The sequence below is a fragment of the Ananas comosus genome, linkage group 3 (assembly GCF_001540865.1).
Source record: "Ananas comosus cultivar F153 linkage group 3, ASM154086v1, whole genome shotgun sequence".
Lineage (NCBI taxonomy): Eukaryota > Viridiplantae > Streptophyta > Magnoliopsida > Poales > Bromeliaceae > Ananas > Ananas comosus.
The window spans coordinates 9,884,062-9,903,518 of record NC_033623.1 but is presented as its reverse complement, the minus strand read 5'-3'; the positions used below and the strand labels follow the sequence as shown (position 1 = coordinate 9,903,518).

Below are 19,457 nucleotides of genomic sequence, written 5' to 3'. Positions count from 1 at the left end.
AGAAGCTAAAAAATTAGAATTCAGTTCAACCTATCCTTCAATCGTCAAACTTAATTATAAAAATTATAAAAGAAAATCTTTTATATATTAAAGTTTTATAAAATTACGTGCACGACAAAATGGTTGTGTAATTAGTAGGTTCACTTTATACATCATATTTATCTCCCCATCATTTGCACTTTTTTATCAATTAAATACCGCCATATCTAACTTGTAAACTGCTATAAAATTTATTTGTAATTATAGTATTACCCATATAAATTTTTCAGCATACAAAAAAAGTAAATATATATATGCTATTGGAGTCCAGCTATGGTGCTTGTAAAAATACCAAGCACTTGGTACTTGTAAATTTTTTACCGTTAGATTTATCCTTTTGATCATTTCCATCCGTTAGATTACTAATATTCAATCAACCACACACTCAACTCTACAGGTCCCACACCATCCTAACCGCACTTCCTTTAATCCAATGGTCAAAAATCTACAAGCACCAATAACTTGGTTTAAAGTATTGAAGCCCAATTCATGCTATTGAAGAAAATCTATCCGATAGAATCCAACTATATATATTAAATTTTCGTGCGATATACCATATAACTTATTATATTGGAAGGGTATATGTGATATTTTGACATTTGGAATAGTATTTATAATATTTTTAAGATTTTGAGAGATAGTTATAAAATTATCCCTACAAAATACATAGTTAATTCGGATTCGGCAAAAATTCGATACAGATATAATACGTATAAAATTCGTTTTCTAATTTTTAAATTTGTTGAAAAATTCGGCTTAAAAAACGGATTCGGTATAAAATATAAAATATAAGATATAAAATATAAAATAATTTATATTTAAAAATAAAATTATAAATTTTTTATTCATATTTTCAATAATTCGGCAATAATTCGTGAATAATTAACGGACCGTTTAATTCGAATTTTCAATAATTCGCAAATAATTCTCGAATTTACTAACTAGGACAAAATGAGCAAACCCATAAGCCTAGACTAGGGTGTAAGATGCAAATCCCGCAGTCTTGATAATTTATAATTTTTTTTTTTTTACTAAAACTCATTAGGATTTTGCGAATGGTCAGATGACACGTATACCCTAGCACAGATGTATAAATAGTTTTTTTTTTTTTTCACAAAGTATGTATATAATTATTGTTTTTTTAAACCAACTCTTATATTCAACTAAACAGACTTTTTAGTAGCCAATGGTTAAAAGATGTCTCAAAATTTACACTCAACTACACACTCATTGATAGTGGAGACAAAAAAGTTTTCTAGAGACTTTAAGCAGAATAAGCATTGATATCGAGCTCTTTTAAGTATTTAGTGGGTGAATTTTTTACCGTCTTTATAAAATGGTAAATTGTTGGTTTTTTTAGGATAGTGAATTATTTATAGCTTTTTTTTGTACAAAAATAATAATAAATAATTTATCGTTTTTTAAAATTTATTAAAGTTAGTGAACGGTTCACTATTTTCTAATTATTTTTTTTTGATAAAATATTTTACTAAATAAAATTTTGATAGAAATATTTAATAAATTATAAATTTTTTACAATATTACGCTAATTAAAATTTTGAGAAAATTATTTCACAAATTATAAGTTTTTAATTTAAAGATTTATTTTCAAAAAAGTCCTTCTAGAGAACTAATAAAACGAGGAAACAAATCTCAGCAAGAGAGAGAGTAGTGGGCGAAGATAAGATGGCCACAGCTCGATCCCTGTTCTCCGCCGCCGCCGCCGCCGCCGCCGCCTCCACCACCACCGGCGTCGTCGTCGCCCCCTTCCCCTCCTCCCTCTCCCTCCCCTCCACCCCCAAACCCTACCCTCTCCGCTCCTCCCTCCTCCACGGAAACCACCTCCCCCTCTCCCTCTCCCTCTCCCCCCTCCTCCCCTCTTCGCCTCTTCTCCCCTCCCGACCCCTTCGACCATCCACCACCGTGTTCTCCATGCTCCCCACCGCGTAATCTAATCGTAGTAACCTGTAGATCGTTTCCGTATTCTGTGGTTTTGTTCGAAGCTGAGTAATTCTAGGGTTTTTTTTTTTTCTTTTTCAGGAAGCCGGAGATAAAGGAAAGCGAGGAAAAACCCAAGTGAGCGAGCAACTTGGAATTTTTTGTTTTTGTTTTTTTTGGTGTGCGTGTGTGGTAGAAATGTATGGAGACCTCTCAAATATAAGCCATTTTGCATTAGTCGCCTCAATTATTTAAATTTTGATCGACGCCGTATCAATTTTTACGTATTCGATTTGAGTTTTCCCTCTAAATTGAAGGGAAAATATGTTAAAAATTTACTACATTCAGAGTATTGAGATTTAGATTTAACAAAATCCCTTAATTACTTGATGGAAATATTTTAACTTAAAAGAATCAGAAGTTGAGGGAAGTGTTAGGTCGAGAGAAAAGCAATTGTGGAAGCTACTTCAAAATGTGTCTATAGTTTAGGTGATTGTTGTACATTTCACCTCTTCTTTAAATTCTTATTTAGGTTGTTATTTTAGTGATTATTGAGGGGAGATGATGGGTGCAGGTGGTCGGCGAGGGCGATAAAATCGTTCTGCATGGCGGAACTAGAGGCGAGGAAGCTCAAGTATCCTAACACGGGCACCGAGGCCCTTCTCATGGGCATCTTAGTTGAAGGTCGGTTTTTCATGGCTTTGTGTGATTCTTTGTTTTTATGTGAGGATAAACCTGTTTGAATAAATGTCTTACTTAGTGTCTGGTTTGGGGAGTTGTATCTCTGAATAGCGAAAAATATGCCTAATGTGGATTTAAGTTCTTAGTCTCATAAACCATTGTGCTTGGCTTGGGATAGTCAAAATGGACATGGGGATAGCACGCTTCCACCATGCCACGTGGAATTGGTATATCTCAAAGCATAAACTTGTTAATTGTTATGACAATAATTTTCCCACCCAATTCCAACTGGGGAAAGTTGTTGCATCATTATGTTTCGGGTGATTGGCTCCACACTTTACTCCTTAATTGAACAATGCCTTGTTAAGAGTGGTAGTGTTTATGGAGACGTAATCCATGGGAACAGGCACTCACAGTAAAATATCAGATGCTAATAATGGGTGACTGCGGATAAGATTCGATACAATCGTACGGCTTGTGATCTGAAGCTGTTTAAGCTAAAGAAAGAACAAAATCATTAAAATAATGTTGTATGGGACTAATCTAGCAATTTCCGGCCTCGCACCACTGAAGTTGATGCATTATTTCTTTAATTTTGTCCTCTTCTCCTGGTTAGAGTTAAAATGGGGGCTGCTATAGTGGTTTAAGTTTCTTACTTAGATACCTCTTCTTCCAAGTAATATGATACAAGAGCGTTTACAAGGCAATGTAGGGACAGGGCTATATCTTGTGATATGTACTTAAGAATATTTCTATTTAAAAAATATGATTATGGCCTTCCATCTTAGATGAATTTATGTAAATTTATGCAATTTGTAGAATCTTTGGTTTGTCGTAGTGTAAACATCAAGTTCTTTTTATAATATGTCAAGTCGAATAACTAACTACATCCAAGGAGTCATTCTTGTGGCATCCTTGCTATCATGAAGAGGTTTACAGAAAACCCATTGATCAATCAAGCCAAACCTTCAAATCTATATATTATGATGTAGTATCCTACTACCAATCTTGTGTCCATGCTTTGTATGAGGAAACGAGCTTTCTTTTCTTGTTTCTCTTTGTGTTAATTCTTTCGAAGTTTTGATCTATGTTTAGTTATGCCCAAAGATTACATGCATCCTTGAAGTGGTGAATTGGTTCTTATGCGTCCATACATCATTTTCTACTTCTGATTTCTGAAATATGAAAGGAAGTTTATGTAGGATGTACAAGATTGGAGTAGAAGATCAACTTGGTTAAAGTTGAAACATTCAGATAAATTAACGATTCCCATGCAGAAGATCAAACAAGAAGTTATTGTATTCATGTCAAGCGGTGAAATGACTGTAACAGATCTCATAGATAACTTAATAGAAACTTTTCAATATTATTTACTGACAAACATTACATTCCATTTTGAGATTATACGAGGCATTGCAAAATTGTAATGTCTTGTGATGATCAGTTCTTTTCTGCTTTCACCTGTGTGATTATAATATGTTTTAGAGGCCATTACATGGTGTATCTTGCAACATAACACTTCTGTTTAGACTATACCACGGCCTTACATTTTTTCTTGCTTTCCTCTTGTTGTAGGAACAAGTGAAGCAGCAAAGTTTCTACGTGCAAATGGAATTACACTCTTCAAAGTACGAGAGGAAACTATAAAGCTGCTTGGAAAATCGGACATGTACTTCTTTAGTCCTGAGCACCCACCATTGACTGAGCCAGCTCAACGGGCTCTAGATTGGGCTGTTGATGAGAAGTTAAAATCAGGTTATTTTCAATGACTTATAAGTTTGCTTAGTTTTGCTGACACCGTTTTTTATGCTACTGATAACATTTAATTTTGTACTTAATGTTTGCATTTTATTGGAACGCACAAATAACAATTCAGAAAGGACATATGTTGTTTTGAATTCGTTTATGATAGCTAAGGCATCTCGTGCTGTATGTGTTTCTGTAAATATCATTTATGAGAAGTTCTACTTGGACAATGCTGTAGGTGTAAAGCAATGATGCTTAATTGTCAATATCTTGTCGGAGGTCAACTCTGCGGGTTGTGTAGATTTCATCAGATGAACCTATAAAGTAGGCAATCATAGAATAGTATTCTATGCCTCACACCTGGGTTTATGGTCGTAAGCCTCACACAAGATTTCTTTTTAAATTTAATTAGAATAGGGGAATTTGATCTCAAGAACATGTACCGTGTATATACATTAAGGTATTGATTTCAGAGAACATGTTGCTTTTTGTTGCTGTGAAGAACCACACATTAACAATGATGAGAGAAGTCAAAACCATCTTATTTGGAGTTGTTGAGCTAACATTTTTATTTTAACTAATAAAAAGGGCTAAATCTAATAAATTGTAGAGATTGGAACCCGCTGAAATTGATAATCAACTATTGTTTGGTCAAACAATCAAATCATCAGTTGACCAATTTACAATCTATATCAATCTCAAATTTTTATGGCAGAGTGCTACTCTCTGAGTGAGGTCAGGTCACTTTCCTCTGATAGCAACAACATAAAGATCTGCTACTACAATACATAGTTTCTAGTCTATACTGCTTAGTGTTGTACATTTGATTTCAGCTGTAAAATTCTACCAATGGAAGATCATTATATGCTCTTAAACTAGTCAGATCTCGGTGGAAGGAATGGTGAGATTATTTATTTTAACTATAGTCATGCTTTCCTCTGAAATTCTGCAAGAAAATACAGGTATGAAAAAGAGTACGAGGATATGTATAGGATTGATGAAGAGATAGAGTCGGATACCCAAGAGACCAAAACTCTAGTTCTCTTGAATTAGTCCTTACAGCAGTCTTTATGATAACTTACTAATTTCTTGCCATAAAATAATACAAAAATGTTGAAAAGGTGCAAGAGGATTAAATAACTATTCATGCTACTCTGTTGCCAGTATATCTGTTATTCCACCATTATTTAAGCCGTCAATCACATCATTATTTCATGATAGTTAATACTTCATATATTGCTGAAGGAACCAAAAAAATTCAAGAACCCTAAATTTGTTAGGCTCTTTGCACACGTCTATGATATCCGATCCACAGTTTGTTGTTACGCCTGTTCAGAACTAGGGTTTTTTCTTCTCACCTCTTGAAAGGTATTATCATTTATTTCCCATTACTGAATTCAGGCAAGGATGGTGAAATAACCACAACCCATTTGCTTCTGGGCATATGGTCCGAGAAAGAGTCGGCAGGTCACAAGATATTGGCTTCTCTTGGGTTTGATGATCAGAAAGCAGCGGAGCTGGCCAAAAATGTAAGTCTATCTACCTCCTCTACCATTCTATATGTGGTGCCTGTTTCACTTTGCTTTTGAAGCAATTTCTCTACTACATATAAAAACAACAAAAGCTTCTAAAAAACAAGGATTTTGACTAATAAAATATATGGAGCTTTTGCTACAGAAAATGGTGAGCTTTTGCACCATAGAAGCAGAAGCTCCAGTATGATGCTTCTGCTTTTGCTGGGATTTTACTAAGAAAGGCTATACTTCTTCAAGCAGCTATACTCAAACAACAATTAGACTTGATTGAATCATTATTCTTTATTGCTTCAGGCTGACAAGGATGTGGTGATGAGCTATAGATAGATAGTTTCCACAGTGAAAGGCATTGATATTGTCAGGATCGCATGCTCGGTGATATAAGGTGTCTTTTTATTGATCTCCTAGGAAGTTTTCATTCTTAGAACTGAGAATGCCAGTTAAATCGAGGACTTTGCACCTACTAAATTGTGTTAGGCCTTGGTGGAGCATCAAAAAGTGGAAATTTTATGTATTGATTTGAACTACCAGGTGATGATCAGGAAAGCCAACAATTGGATTTGTTGCAACTTTTTCTGCCCTCTAGTGTGGCTTGTATTGTTTTCTGAAGATCAAAGCATCAAAGTTAAAGCTTTCCTTTTTGGAGGAAGATATGTTTTGTCCTGATTCATTGTTACAGCAAACCAAAATTTGATGCCACTATTATTGTTGGTGTCATACTTCCCTCATTGCTAACTTTGCTTCCAAGAAATTTTGTTTTAAATTATGGGGAGAATTATTTGATTGTCTTTCATTGCTTTGGTTTTGAAGGTATAATCCTTCATGGAAAGGCATTGTTTGCTACCTTAAGACCTTGTTGGGATGTATGAATATTTCATTCGGTGTATTTTTTTTTTTAATTTACTCATGAAGCACGTGGTTGTTGGTATATAAAGAATGTGATCAAATGTTTAGAATGAATATTATATTCGTCATACAAGCCATTTTTTTCAGGATAAAATAAATTACTTTATAGATGAAATATGATATGCAAACTTAATTGGTGACAAAATCTTTTAAACAGCAAAAAACTAAACAACTAGCTTTCAAGTACATAAAAAGAGTTTTATACAAAGTAAGTTAATATTAGATGTATAATTCTGATACCCAAATAAGTCCTGATGATGGGTTTGAATCAAAGATTTAAGTGTCCATTGGCACGTGTCGTATCCATTGTGCTTTATCATGCTAGCAAGATATCGACACGATATAGTTCATGTGCCGATAGCATAGCTCAAAACTCTATTTTTTAAATTAATAAGCAATACATTTTAAAATATTTGATAAAAATATATAATAAAAAGTTGGAGTATTTTGTTGCTAAAGAAAATAAACAGTTTATGTCATTATATATCGGCACACTTGTATTTTTTTATAGGTACGCATCGATACGGTCCGGCACGTAACTATCATACCATACCGTGTCAGTTAGTTTTTTGCATATATTTGTACCGTGTTAGCAAATTTTCAATACGATTCCGTTTCATGGCACTTAAATTTTTGGTTTGATTCATGTGCAAAGTTAACTGTAATTTCAACCTTCTCAACAAGGAGCACTATACTAGGAAGTTTTGTTTCATCACCAGCAGTCGCAAGGTACATGGTGCGAGAGATGCTCATTGTCAGCTACAGCCCATAGATTCCGAGTTTGAATCTGGGTGGATTAGAATAGTTCTTTGAGGTTTATGGGATTTAGAGAGCTGGAGTGTGTCAGGAAAAGAGAAAAAAAAAGTTAGAAAAAAAACATACCCGGCCATGCATCCTAACATAATTTGATTTCACCGACTATCCCTAACGCAAGTGGCAAAAGGTTTGGTGGTTGATATCCGAGGTCCCAAATTCGAATCCTAATTGATTCACATTTCGAGTTAGGTTTATTTTTAAACGAAATAAACGAAACGGGTAACATACTATCTTTCTCTTAAAAAAAAAAAAAGAATTTGATTTTCATACCTATTGTGCATGCTTGGCCCTCCATGTGAAGCTACAGTCCATAGTAGCTGACCTGCTTGAGAAAAGAAAATGGCTTTGTTTGGTATTGGGGCTAGAAAATGATAATGGAGTGAAAAAGATGATCAAAATAAATATTGTTTATGTATGTAAATAATATTACGCACATATGTGCAGACGTATGTGTAGCGAAAAAGTATAATAAGTATTTTGATTGAGTTTGTTAAAATATAAATTCTATAGTTTTTTTTGAAAATTTTGGAAGTATATTACTTGTCCTTGCATACGTGTTGGCAGAAAAATCGTTAGATGCTACGTAACGCGATCTAGTTCATCTGTCTTGTAATATCCCTTGATGCACATCTTGAATATAACTTTGTCTCAAGAGCGGACTGATCTGGTTTGTCCGTCCTATGATGTCCCTTGATGCACACGCCGAATGTAACAGTCTCAAGAGTGGACTGGAGAGAGAAGAATCGGGTTAGGTTCAACCTTGGAGAGACAATTTCAAGGTTTTTAGATATTAGCCAAAGTCTAAGGACTTCTATTTCTCGAGGTTCAATTCAGCCGTTGATTCGGTCAAAGCTGAGTCAAACAAAATTACTATGCAAATAGCGATTCTTCGATATGGTTCTCTACATGGGTGCAGACAGGCAATATAAAAGGCTAGTGAGTAACCAGGTGGTTCGGTGATAATCAAAATGGCTTCGTGGTTGTTGGCGTTAGTTGAGATAAAGATTCAAAGCCAGTGAACTTTTATGTTACCGCTATTTTTGAATTAGATAACGACTACGCCTAAATTAGGTTATGACTAATCTTAGGGATAAAAAGTAAAGTCTTGTGATTTGATGTTGCAATATCTATATTACACCTACTCCTGGTGCAAGAAAGACAAAAAATAGAAGTTCCGATGGGTTGATGATCTCTTCCTTTTATAGCCTCCTAAATTTAAACAGGATCGTAATTAGAGCAGCTACTGCGAGGCTATTACACTGTTTTCAAAACTGTTATCTGAAATCATGCTTGCTTCCAGATTCTTCGGCACCTATGCTTAAAATTTAAATTTCAAATATGCTTTTGTTCTGACTTCTCAGACCTTGCCTAAGCCTTTGGCATACTTCATTCTGTTGAAGCCAAATCCTTTTGCCGAAATCTCTTCTTTAGTGATTTCGACAGATCCTTAGAATCCATCTCACGTTTCGATATAAAAATAGATGTCAACAATACTTTTTTCCAATTTATTTTGGCTGAATAGTATTCGACTACCTTAAGTAGAAATGTTAATACCAAATATGTCATATGTTGGCCTATATTTATTGACATGTCTTACATGGCGCATGTTGATCATATATATTTCATTAGATGGCTTACATTCACAAATGCCCTAACAAGCCGATTTAAAAAGATAACATACAAAAATTGTTTCTTTCCTTTCTTTCTTTCTTTTTTCCTTCTTTTCTGATGAAAGCCTCTGTAAGATATTGATTATTCATTCAAAAAGTTGGATAAATGCAATCAACATTCATTGCGTACATGTATGAGATCATATGTAGCCAAACAATGTACTGTATAGTGATTTGCTTTACTTGAGTAGCAGATACAAGTATTAACGATCTTCTAACCATCCATTACAGTCTCTTATAGTATTAAAAATAGAAGCATGAATTCAGAGAGAAAATCAAAATCTTAACTAGTGTGGGGCAATTTGAGAAGATCCAACGGCAGTTTGTGGATAAGAAAAATGTTGAATGGCGATGCTTTGAAGACGCTTGATTCCCTTGATCACAATGAGAGACCTCACTATATGAGGGACTGTCACAGAACTCTACAGAAAAGTCCTTGTTTCAGATATTATAGTGCGAAAACATTTAGGCCACTAGAATAAATTTTTTTCATTCTGCATCCACTTAGATAATGGTGTTTCTATTTTGAAAGTCTACATTAGTGAGGTACAATAGTTATTATGGTTTCTTGGTTAGATGTTATATGATTTTATGTTAAATCTGTGAAGGGCGTGTTTGGTTTATGATTGAAATAGAAATAAAAAATGAGATTGAATTGAATTATAATGGAAAATAGGATATGAATTATCCATAAATATTTGATTTATTATTGGAATAAAATTCGGTATGAACATTAAGCTGTGAATAGGGCTTTTTATGTCATGGTTAACGACCTTTAATCGCCTGTAACCGTACTAGTTAAACAAATAGTGCAGAAGAGCACTAGAAAGATGTGGAACTTTGAGAGTCAAACCTACCTAACTCATACAGGGATTATGAGGATATTTATTTATTTCATTTGATGGAAAAGTTATATATTCAGTTTGAACATAATCTTCTTTTCACAAATGTTGGTTTTGAAGAAGTGTTTTCCATAAATATAGCTTTCAATTGAATCTACTTGAATTTAATCTTTATTTTTGCGTTAATTTGACAAGCAGTTGAAATAAGCCATTTGGATACGTCCACTGCCCCTCCTTTGAAGATAATGTCCAATAATTACCAAGATTTCGAGAGAGAATTTTGGTTAAAAGAGAGTATAGTGACGAAGGAAGAGGAGGAAGAGGTATTGTGAGAGAGAGTTTTGAGTGGTTTACTCTAGAACGTGCCAATCCAGAATTCAAAACCGGATTAAGCCATAAATGGTTTCAGTGATTCCTATTCTAAAGTAGAATGGAAATCGAAATTCGATTCTTGTAAAATAAACAACAACTATCGAAATCAATAAGTCTCTATTTCGATTATATAGTCTAAAATAGGTGGATCAACAGTTTTAGAAGTAGTATATGCATTGAACGTGTATTCAAATTCTAAAGCGTTTTATAGTTATCTATACATGTCTCAAACGTTTTGAGTTTTCAGGTATTTTTTGGCTAGATTGAACTCAATTTGAATTCTAATTTCGTAAAGTTCAACTTCGGTTAATTGCTTACATGTCCTTGCAAACTTAGAATATTATATATATTTTTGTGCAAAATTCAAACCATGAAATTTTTGAAATTTTTGGGTTTAACTAATTAACCCCAAAAATTAAATCAGCTTTAAATTATTTAGGCCAATTTGGATAAAAAATCCACAAGTTTTGAGCTTTTCCAAAACTGGACCGCATTTTTCAATTTTACAGATTTGGGCCGGATTTTTCGCCATCGGACGAAAATACCCTTATTCCTTTTATTTCTCTCTTCTTTTTTTTCTCTCTCTTTTTTTTTTTTCGTTATTTTTTCTTTCCCACCCTCATCGCCTCCTCCACCGTCTTAGTGGCTCTTAGCAATAGTAATGAGGGCGACGCCGCTTCCTCTTTCCCCATTTCCTTCTCCACTGGCATCGGTGGCCCTCGACGACGGTAACGAGGGCAGCGCCGCCTCCTTTTCCTCTTCTTTGCCTCCGCCTTCGCCGACACCAAGAAAGAGAACTCGGAGCGGGCGCGGATGAGGGTAGAGCAGACGGAGACGATGAAGTCATGGTCAAGGAGGTGCTCACCGCCCATGAGGTTGAGGAAAAAAGACGCGCCCATCTCCAAAGAGCGAACAAAGATGCAGAGGATAGAAAAAAAAAGAATAAAAAGTAAAAAAAGATAAAGAAAAAAATTTGTCTCTTTGAAAGACTATTATATATCGTCACTATTATCGAAAAAGGCAAAAAATAAGAGCAAAGGAAGAAAATGAAAGTTGCACTATTAAAATTATGTTGCACTGTTTTATAAAAAAATTGCACTATTTAAGGCAAACGTTGCACTCTTTGAAATAAAAATAACACTTTTTGAAACAAAAGTTGCACTATTTTGATAAATGTTACACTATTTTAAAAAATATTACACCGTTTCTCTTTCTCTTCTTCTTCTTTCTCCTTCCCCTCGGCGATAGCCTGCATAGTGTCGGCGTCGAGCGAGACCAGCGCTGCCTGGGTGTCGTACTGCAGTGGCCACGAGCCATTGCTTGGGACGTGAACAGGGCGGTGCGCAACAACACAACGTCGATCCGGTGGAAGCTAAGTGTGAAGCCGACGTCCGAGAAGCGGTTGTTGTTCTTGGCGACCACCGTGAGGGCCATCTGGACGCCGAGCGTGCCGGACTGGTCATAGTTGAGCTGGCCCAGGTGTGCCGTCGGCACGCAGAGCGAAGGGGAAGAAGGAAGAGGAAGAGAAGGAGGAGGAGAAGGAGGGGGAGAAATGGTGTAAATTTCGCCCAAGTGGCACAATTTTTGCCTAAAGAGTGCATTTTTTTGAGACAAAAATTACACTTTTTGAGAAAAATTTGGACGAACTCCTGCGACAAAAATTACAATTTTTGCCTCCTACCATTTCCTCCTCCTCCTTTACCAAACCCTAATAATTCCCCCCCTCTCTCTCTCTCTCTGAGGCTCTGTTTCTGTAAAATTTTTTTTTTTTGCGAATCCTCGCACGCCCCTCAACCATGGCAGAGGAGCTCCAACCCATGGCGTCCAAGCCCACGCCGCAACCCAAGGAGGTGGTCGTCACCGAGGAGGCGCCGCCGCCGCTGGAGGAGAAGGCGGAGCTCACTGAGTCGGCAGCAACAGCAGTGGCGGCGGAGGAGGAAGAAGCTGAGAAGCCGAAAAAGGAGGCACCTTTGGTTGCGGCGGAGGCGGTGCCGCAGTCAGTGACGTTCAAGGAGGAGAGCAACCTCATCTCCCACCTCGCCGACCCGAAAAAGAAGGCCCTCGATGAGCTCAAGCAGCTCGTCGCCGCCGCCCTCGCCAACAACGAGTTTGCTCTCCCCCCTTCCCCACCCCCCGCCGCCTTCGCCCTCGATCCCGCGGAGGACGCTCCTGCGAAGGCCTCGGAGGCCCTCGACGAACCCCCCGCCAAAGACGACGCCCCCAAACCCCGGAATCTAAAGTACCCAAACCAGCGGAGGAGGAGGGGGCGGAGCCTCCCAAGCCTGCGCTGGAGGAGCCCGCCGCCGCCGCCACCGGGGTTCGTCCAAACTTTTCTCGAAAAGTGTAATTTTTGTCTTAAAAAATTATACTCTTTAGGCAAAAATTGTACCGTTTGAGCGAAATTTACACCATTTCTCCTCATCCTCCTTCTCTTTTTTCTTTCCCTCCGCACCGCGTGCCGACGGCGCACCTGTGCCGGCTTGACTACGACCAGTCCGGCACGCTCGGCGTTCGGATGGCCCTTATGGTGGTCGTCGAGAACGACAACCGTTTCTCGGATGTCGGTTTCACGCTCAGCTTCCATTGGATCTACGTCGCGCTGCAGCGCGCTCCTTCGTTCGCGGTCCCGCGCAACGGCTCGTGGCCGCTGCAGTACGACGTGCAGGCGGCGTCGGTCTCGCTCGACGCCAACGCCATGTAGGCCATAGCCGAGGGGAAGAAGGAAGCGTAGGAAGAGGAAGAGAGAGAAACAGTGTAATTTTTTTAAAACAGTATAATATTTATCAAAAGAGTGCAACTTTTGTTTCAAAAAGTATAATTTTTATTTCAAAGAGTGCAGCGTTCACCTTAAACAGTGCAACATAATTTTAATAGTGCAACATTCATCTTCTTCTTCCTTTTTCTCTAATTTTAGATTTTTTTTTCGATAATAGTAACGATGTAGAATAGTCTTTCAAAGAGACAAATTTTTTTCTTTATTCTTTTTTACTTTTTATTCTTATTTTTTTTTTTCTATCCTTTGCATCTTTGTTCGCTCTTTGGTGATCCGTTAGAGAAAGAAGTAATGTCGCAGCGCCTCCCCGATGGATATCTGAAACCAGATTAAAGAGAAAAAAAAGAACACAATATATTTATGTGGAAGAGTCTGTATATTAATTCTCTCTAAACTGGAGTGACTTTACAAGAGCCAGTAGGGTCCCTATTTATAGCCTTCAGGCTTACAAGAAGATAAGAATGAAATATTTTAAAAACAACTTTATCCTTATCTTAACTGAAGTAGTTGGAACCATCTCGATCTTATCCTTACCGAATTAATTGGAACCATCTCGATTCATATCCTAACCGAATTAGTTGGAACCACCTCGATTTTTATCCTAACCGAATTAGTTGGAACCACCTTGATCCTTATTCTAATCGAAGTAGTTGGAAGGGCCTCCGCCTTATCCGCAACGGTTGAAACTTATCTGGATGGTTTGATCGTCCCGAATCATGGCTCCCCAATTTTTGAGAGGAACTAGCACCTGTTGGATCTAGAACCGTAAGTGAGAAAATTGAGTTTTCCCAGTTTTTCTTAAAAATCGAGTCTTCTACATGTAAGGTTGCATACTCTTGAAAATTTGGCTGAACTTGCATAAATATCGACAAGCAAAGTGCCTGCCACTGGTGGTCGCTATAGCATATCAGCCAGTTTATTGTGAGCGCCTTTCTTGTACTTGATCACCAGATTGAACTGCTACAAATATGTCATCCATTTTATGTGATGCGCCTGTTGTAATTTTGATTGCGTTTGGAGGTACTGAAGCGGACGGTGGTCTGTATGCACCACTGTCTCCATTCCTAGGAGATAGACCCGCCAATGCTTCACCGCCTGGTGTAGTGCCAAGAGTTTGTTGTCATAGGTCGGGTAGTTCTTTTGAGCTCTCTGGAATATTTTGGAGTAATACGCGATAGGCCGGCCGTCTTGTATCAAGATAGCCCCTATGGCGTATCCCGACGTGTCTGCCTCCAACTCAAAGAGTCGTTGCAGATTTGGTAGCGCAAGAATAGACGCCTCGCATATCTTTCGTTGCAGAAGTCGGAACGTGTCCTCATGTTTCGAACTCCATTTGAACTTTTGATTGGCCTTCGTTAGTGCATGTAGAGGGGTAGCAAGGACAGAAAAGTGCCGGATAGGTTTTTGGACATATTGGCAAGTGTCCATGAAGCTCTGCACCTTCGTCACATTTTTGGGCCTAGACCATTCCTTGATGGCCCTGACCTTGTCCGGGTCGATATGAAGCTCGCCGCCGCCCACCACGAACTCGAGATACACCAGGCTTTGCTTGCCGTACTCACACTTTTTAGGGTTTAAGCGGAGTTGGTGTTCTTGAGCAGCATGAAAACCTTCTTGACATGCGCCAGATGCTCCTACGATCGACTGTAGATAAGGATGTCGTCGAGGTAGACGATCAAGAAGTCATCAAGGAAGGGGCGTAGAATGTCGTTCATCAGTCGCATAAAAGCGGCTGGTGCATTGCAAATGCCCAATGGCATGACGAGCCATTCAAACAGGCCTTGTCGAGTCTTGAACGTGGTCATCCAGGTGTCATCCTCTCGGATTCGAACCTGATGATAGTCAGACTTCAGGTCCAGTTTGGCGAAATAGCGAGCATGCTTCAGTTGGTTTAAGAGATCATCGATCTGCGGTAAGGGGTACCGATTCTTGATGGTGATTTTGTTGAGGGCATGGTAGTCGATACACATTCGCCACCCGCCGTCTTTCTTTGGCACCAATACGATCGGGGAACCATAGGGGGAGCTACTCGGTTTGATAGTACCACTCTTTAGTAACTCAGTCACTTGTCGCTTTATCTCCTCATTCTCCACCACCGAGTTTCGGTACATGCCAAGATTCGGTAACGGAGCGTCGCTGATTAATTGGATCTCATGTTCCACGGTTTGCTTTGGTGGCAATCCCTATACTTCTTGAAACATATCCTAATGCTCGCTGATCAGTTTGGCTACATCATTAGGATTTTCCTTGCATGCTAGGCTTAATATCTTACTGTTTGCCTCCTCAGATATAATTGGCCGAATGACCAGTAAGGCAAACTTTTGCAGACATTGATCATTCTCTTGACTTGGCAAGTGGTTACCGGGTCTATAGTTGTTGATAATGGCTCTGTGGTGAACAAAAATTTTTGTCCATCCTTAACAAATTGGTATTGCTGAGGACGACGGAAGAAGGTAGCGTCACGGTCCCAGGTAGGGACTACTGAAGATGAGGTTGCAAATGTTCAACGGCACAACCTCACACAGCATTTCGTTGATGTTGACGTCGGTCACTGCAAACTTCACCTTACATTGGCGATCGATCTTCATCTCGATGTTGCTGTTAATCCACCCTAATGGATATGGGTGTGGGTGTGGTGTAGTCGACAAACCCAGCCTTTGAACTAGGTTCTCCGAGATCAAGTTCTTTTTGCTGCCGGGATCAATGATGGCATCGATCATCTCATTTTTGACTTGAACTCGAAATGTGAACAACTCCTCTCTCTTATCAGTCAGATTTGATGGGCACAGGTTTGTCTCCTTCGGCATAGCCATCAGAGACAAGCTAGTATCCGCTTGATCAATTCGTCTGATTAAGGTAGGAGTATCACTTGTTGATCCTGCTGCTGTCGTTGCCGTTGCCGTTGTGCGTTTTCCACGATTATCTTTCTTCTTTGGTCTCAGCTCTGGATGGAGCTTCCAGCATCGATCCTTGACATGTCCTGTGACTTTACAACGATCACAGTACAAATCAGGATCAGAGAACTCCTTTTTGAACTTTTTCGAGCCCTCAGCAAACTCTCTAGATGGCTTCTTCCCGCGAGATAGTTTGTTCTTCCGCTCAATCGCCATTGCTGTTTGGCTCGCCGAGGCGATATCACGAACACCGAAGAGATGAAGCTCATCATTGATGCTCTCCTGTAGGCCCGCGGTGTATTTACGAAACACCTGTGGATCGTTGAGGGAGATGCCAAGCGCCAAGGCTTGGCACCAGAAGTCGGTGGTGTAGTCCTGCACTGTCTAGTCACGCTTTTGGCGCAGACATACCAACACTTCCATCGCTCTTCTTCATATCCCATAGGGTAGAGCTCCTGGCGAATCAGTCATTTAAACTGACTCCAGGTGAACTCTTCATTGGCGGAAGTTTGGAGAGTGGCCTTCCACCAAGTCAAAGCATGACCTACAAGTTTTAGTTTTATGAAAGTTACCTTTTCCGAGTTGCTATAGTTGTAGAGGTCGACAATACCGTCGTATTTAGGGATCTCGATCTTGGCCTCAACCTTAAACGGTTGCGACCTCCCTTCTGCAACCGACGGAGCTATGCTTCCATCATCGTCGGAGTTGTCGTCGTTTCGCGCACCTGAGGTATCCTCGGCAGCGTCCTTCATCGGTGTCACATGCTAATTTGGAGGAGGAGTTCTTGCAAGCCGACCGCTCTTCTCCACCGACATTGCCGATGGTGCTGCAAATTGGGTCTTGATCTAATCTAAAATGGTCTTCATGTCGTCGGACAGCACGGTGACCTTGGCGGCAAGGTCGAATGGCGTCACTATCTGCTCGTCTGTAGACATGGTAGATGTGCTCTTCGTTTTCCTTGTCGGTGGCTTGCGGAAAATGTCGAGGACGGAGAGTTGTTCACCAGTAGCCTTGTAAACGCTTCTGGTTCACACAATGCACTAGGGTCAGATGCTCTGATACCACTTGATCCGTCGGATGAGGAAGCAATGTCGCAGCCCCTCCCCGATGGATATCTGAAGCCAGATTAAAGAGAAAGAAAAGAACACAATATATTTACATGGAAAAGTCTGTATATTAATTCTCTCTAAACTGGAGTGACTTTATAAGAGTCAGTAGGGCCCCTATTTATAACCTTCAGGCATACAAGAAGATAAAAATAAAATATTTTGAAAACAACTTTATCCTTATCCTAACCAAAGTAGTTGAAACCATCTTGATCTTATCCTAACCGAATTAGTTGGAACCATTTTGATTCATATCTTAACAGAATTAGTTGGAACCATCTCGATTCTTATCCTAACCGAATTAGTTGGAANCCTAACCGAATTAGTTGGAACCATTTTGATTCATATCTTAACAGAATTAGTTGGAACCATCTCGATTCTTATCCTAACCGAATTAGTTGGAACCACCTCGATCCTTATTCTAATAGAAATAGTTGGAACGGCCTCCGCCTTATCCGCAACGGTTGAAACTTATCCGGATGGTTTGATCGTCCCGGATCATTTGGAGATGGGCGTGTCTTTTTTCCTCATCCTTATGAGCGGCGAGCACCTCCTTGACCATGATCTCATCGTCTCTATCTGCTCTACCCTCACCCATGCCCGCTCCGAGCTCTCTTTTTTCGGTGTCGGCGAAGACGGAGGCGGAGAAGAGGAAAAGGAGGCGGCGTTGCCCTCACTACTGTCGTCAAGGACCGCCGGTGTCGGCGGAGAAGGAGATTGAGGAAGAGGAAGCAGCGTCGCTCTCATTACCATCGGTCGAGGGCCCTGAAGACGGTGGAGGAGGCGATGAGGGTCGGAGAGAAAAAAATAACGAAGATGTTAAATATAAAAATGTTTAAACACCGTTCTCTAACAGCTTAAGTTTTTAGAGTACAATGGTTGTTTCACATGGTATCAGAGACAGAGGTAACGGATTCGATTCCTGCATGCTGCAAATGTGTGCAGGTGCTGGAGGGGGGATTGTTGGCTTAAATGGGCCAGCATCCTTCCCTGTGGCGGGAGGCCATGTGGGCCGAGTCATGTTCGAAATGGCGTGAGGCAGGGTTTGGCCGAGTCATGTTCGAAGTGGCGTGAGGCCAGGTGGGCCGAGTCATAATCGAGACCCGTGGGCGCTGTTTCTGTACACTTTAAGTGAACGTATTTCTAACAGCTCGAGCTTTTGGGATTAATGGTTAGCGCTAACGATCCGACAAGTGGTATCAGAGCCAGAGGTCACGGGTTCAATTCCTGCATGCTGCAAATTGTGCAGGTGCTGGAGGGGGGATTGTTGGCTTAAATGGGCCAGCATCCTGCCCTGTGGCGGGATGCCATGTGGGCAGAGTCATGTTCGAAGTGGCGTGAGGCTAGGTGGGCCGAGTCACAATCGAGACCCGTGGGCGCTGTTTCTGTACGCTTTAAGTGAATTAGTTGCGTATTTCTAACAGCTCGAGCTTTTGGGATTAATGGTTAGCGCCAACGATCCGACAAGGCAGGATGCCATGTGGGCCGAGTCATGTTCAAAATGGCGTGAGGCTGGGTTGGGCCGAGTCATGTTCGAAGTGGCGTGAGGCCAGGTGTGCCGAGTCACAATTGACACCCGTGGGCGCTGTTTCTGTACGCTTTAAGTGAATTGGTTGCGTATTTCTAACAGCTTGAGCTTTTGGGATTAATGGTTAGCGCCAACGATCCGACACATGGTATCAGTTCCTCCCATTTAATTCAAGCTCACGTCATGGGCCGATTAAAAAGTCTCGAGCCCAGACGTGAGGGGGAGTGTTAAATATAAAAATGTTTAAACACCGTTCTCTAACAGCTTAAGCTTTTAGAGTACAATGGTTGTTTCACAGAAGAAAAAAAAAAGAAAAGAGAGAAAAAAAAGAAGAGAGAGAAGAAAAGGAATATAGGTATTTTCGTCCGATCGCGAAAAATCTGGTCCGAATCTGCAAAATTGAAAAAGACCCTTAGTTTATGCTTAGGGCATGTTTGTTTGGGTGGGAGTGGGGTGGAAGTGGAGAGAAGGGAAGTCGTTTTCGCCCTAAACGACTACTTCCATTATTTGGTTCGCCGTAAAAAAGTTACGATCGAAACTTGAGTTAATCTCAAACGGCGTAATTGACTTCGCCCCATCGTGGGCCGAAGTCAATTACGGTGAAGAGAGGT

At 39.7% G+C, this 19,457-nt stretch overlaps 1 protein-coding gene across 1 annotated transcript; it reads left to right on the top strand.

Annotated features, from left to right (window-relative positions):
* LOC109708198 (ATP-dependent Clp protease ATP-binding subunit CLPT1, chloroplastic-like) lies at positions 1,693 to 6,788 on the top strand. Its single transcript, XM_020229842.1, has 6 exons — positions 1,693 to 1,985; positions 2,080 to 2,115; positions 2,552 to 2,661; positions 4,234 to 4,413; positions 5,806 to 5,933; positions 6,234 to 6,788. Exons 1-6 carry the CDS (start codon positions 1,726 to 1,728, stop codon positions 6,264 to 6,266), a joined length of 747 nt encoding a protein of 248 aa, XP_020085431.1. The 5' UTR covers positions 1,693 to 1,725; the 3' UTR covers positions 6,267 to 6,788.

Bases quoted from the DNA above. Each gene is read 5' to 3' on its own strand.
- LOC109708198 (XM_020229842.1), top strand. From the start codon at position 1,726: ATGGCCACAGCTCGATCCCTGTTCTCCGCCGCCGCCGCCGCCGCCGCC. The intron at 1,986-2,079 runs GTAATCTAATCG...TTTCTTTTTCAG, and splicing joins TTCTCCATGCTCCCCACCGC to GAAGCCGGAGATAAAGGAAA. The intron at 2,116-2,551 runs GTGAGCGAGCAA...TGATGGGTGCAG, and splicing joins GAAAGCGAGGAAAAACCCAA to GTGGTCGGCGAGGGCGATAA.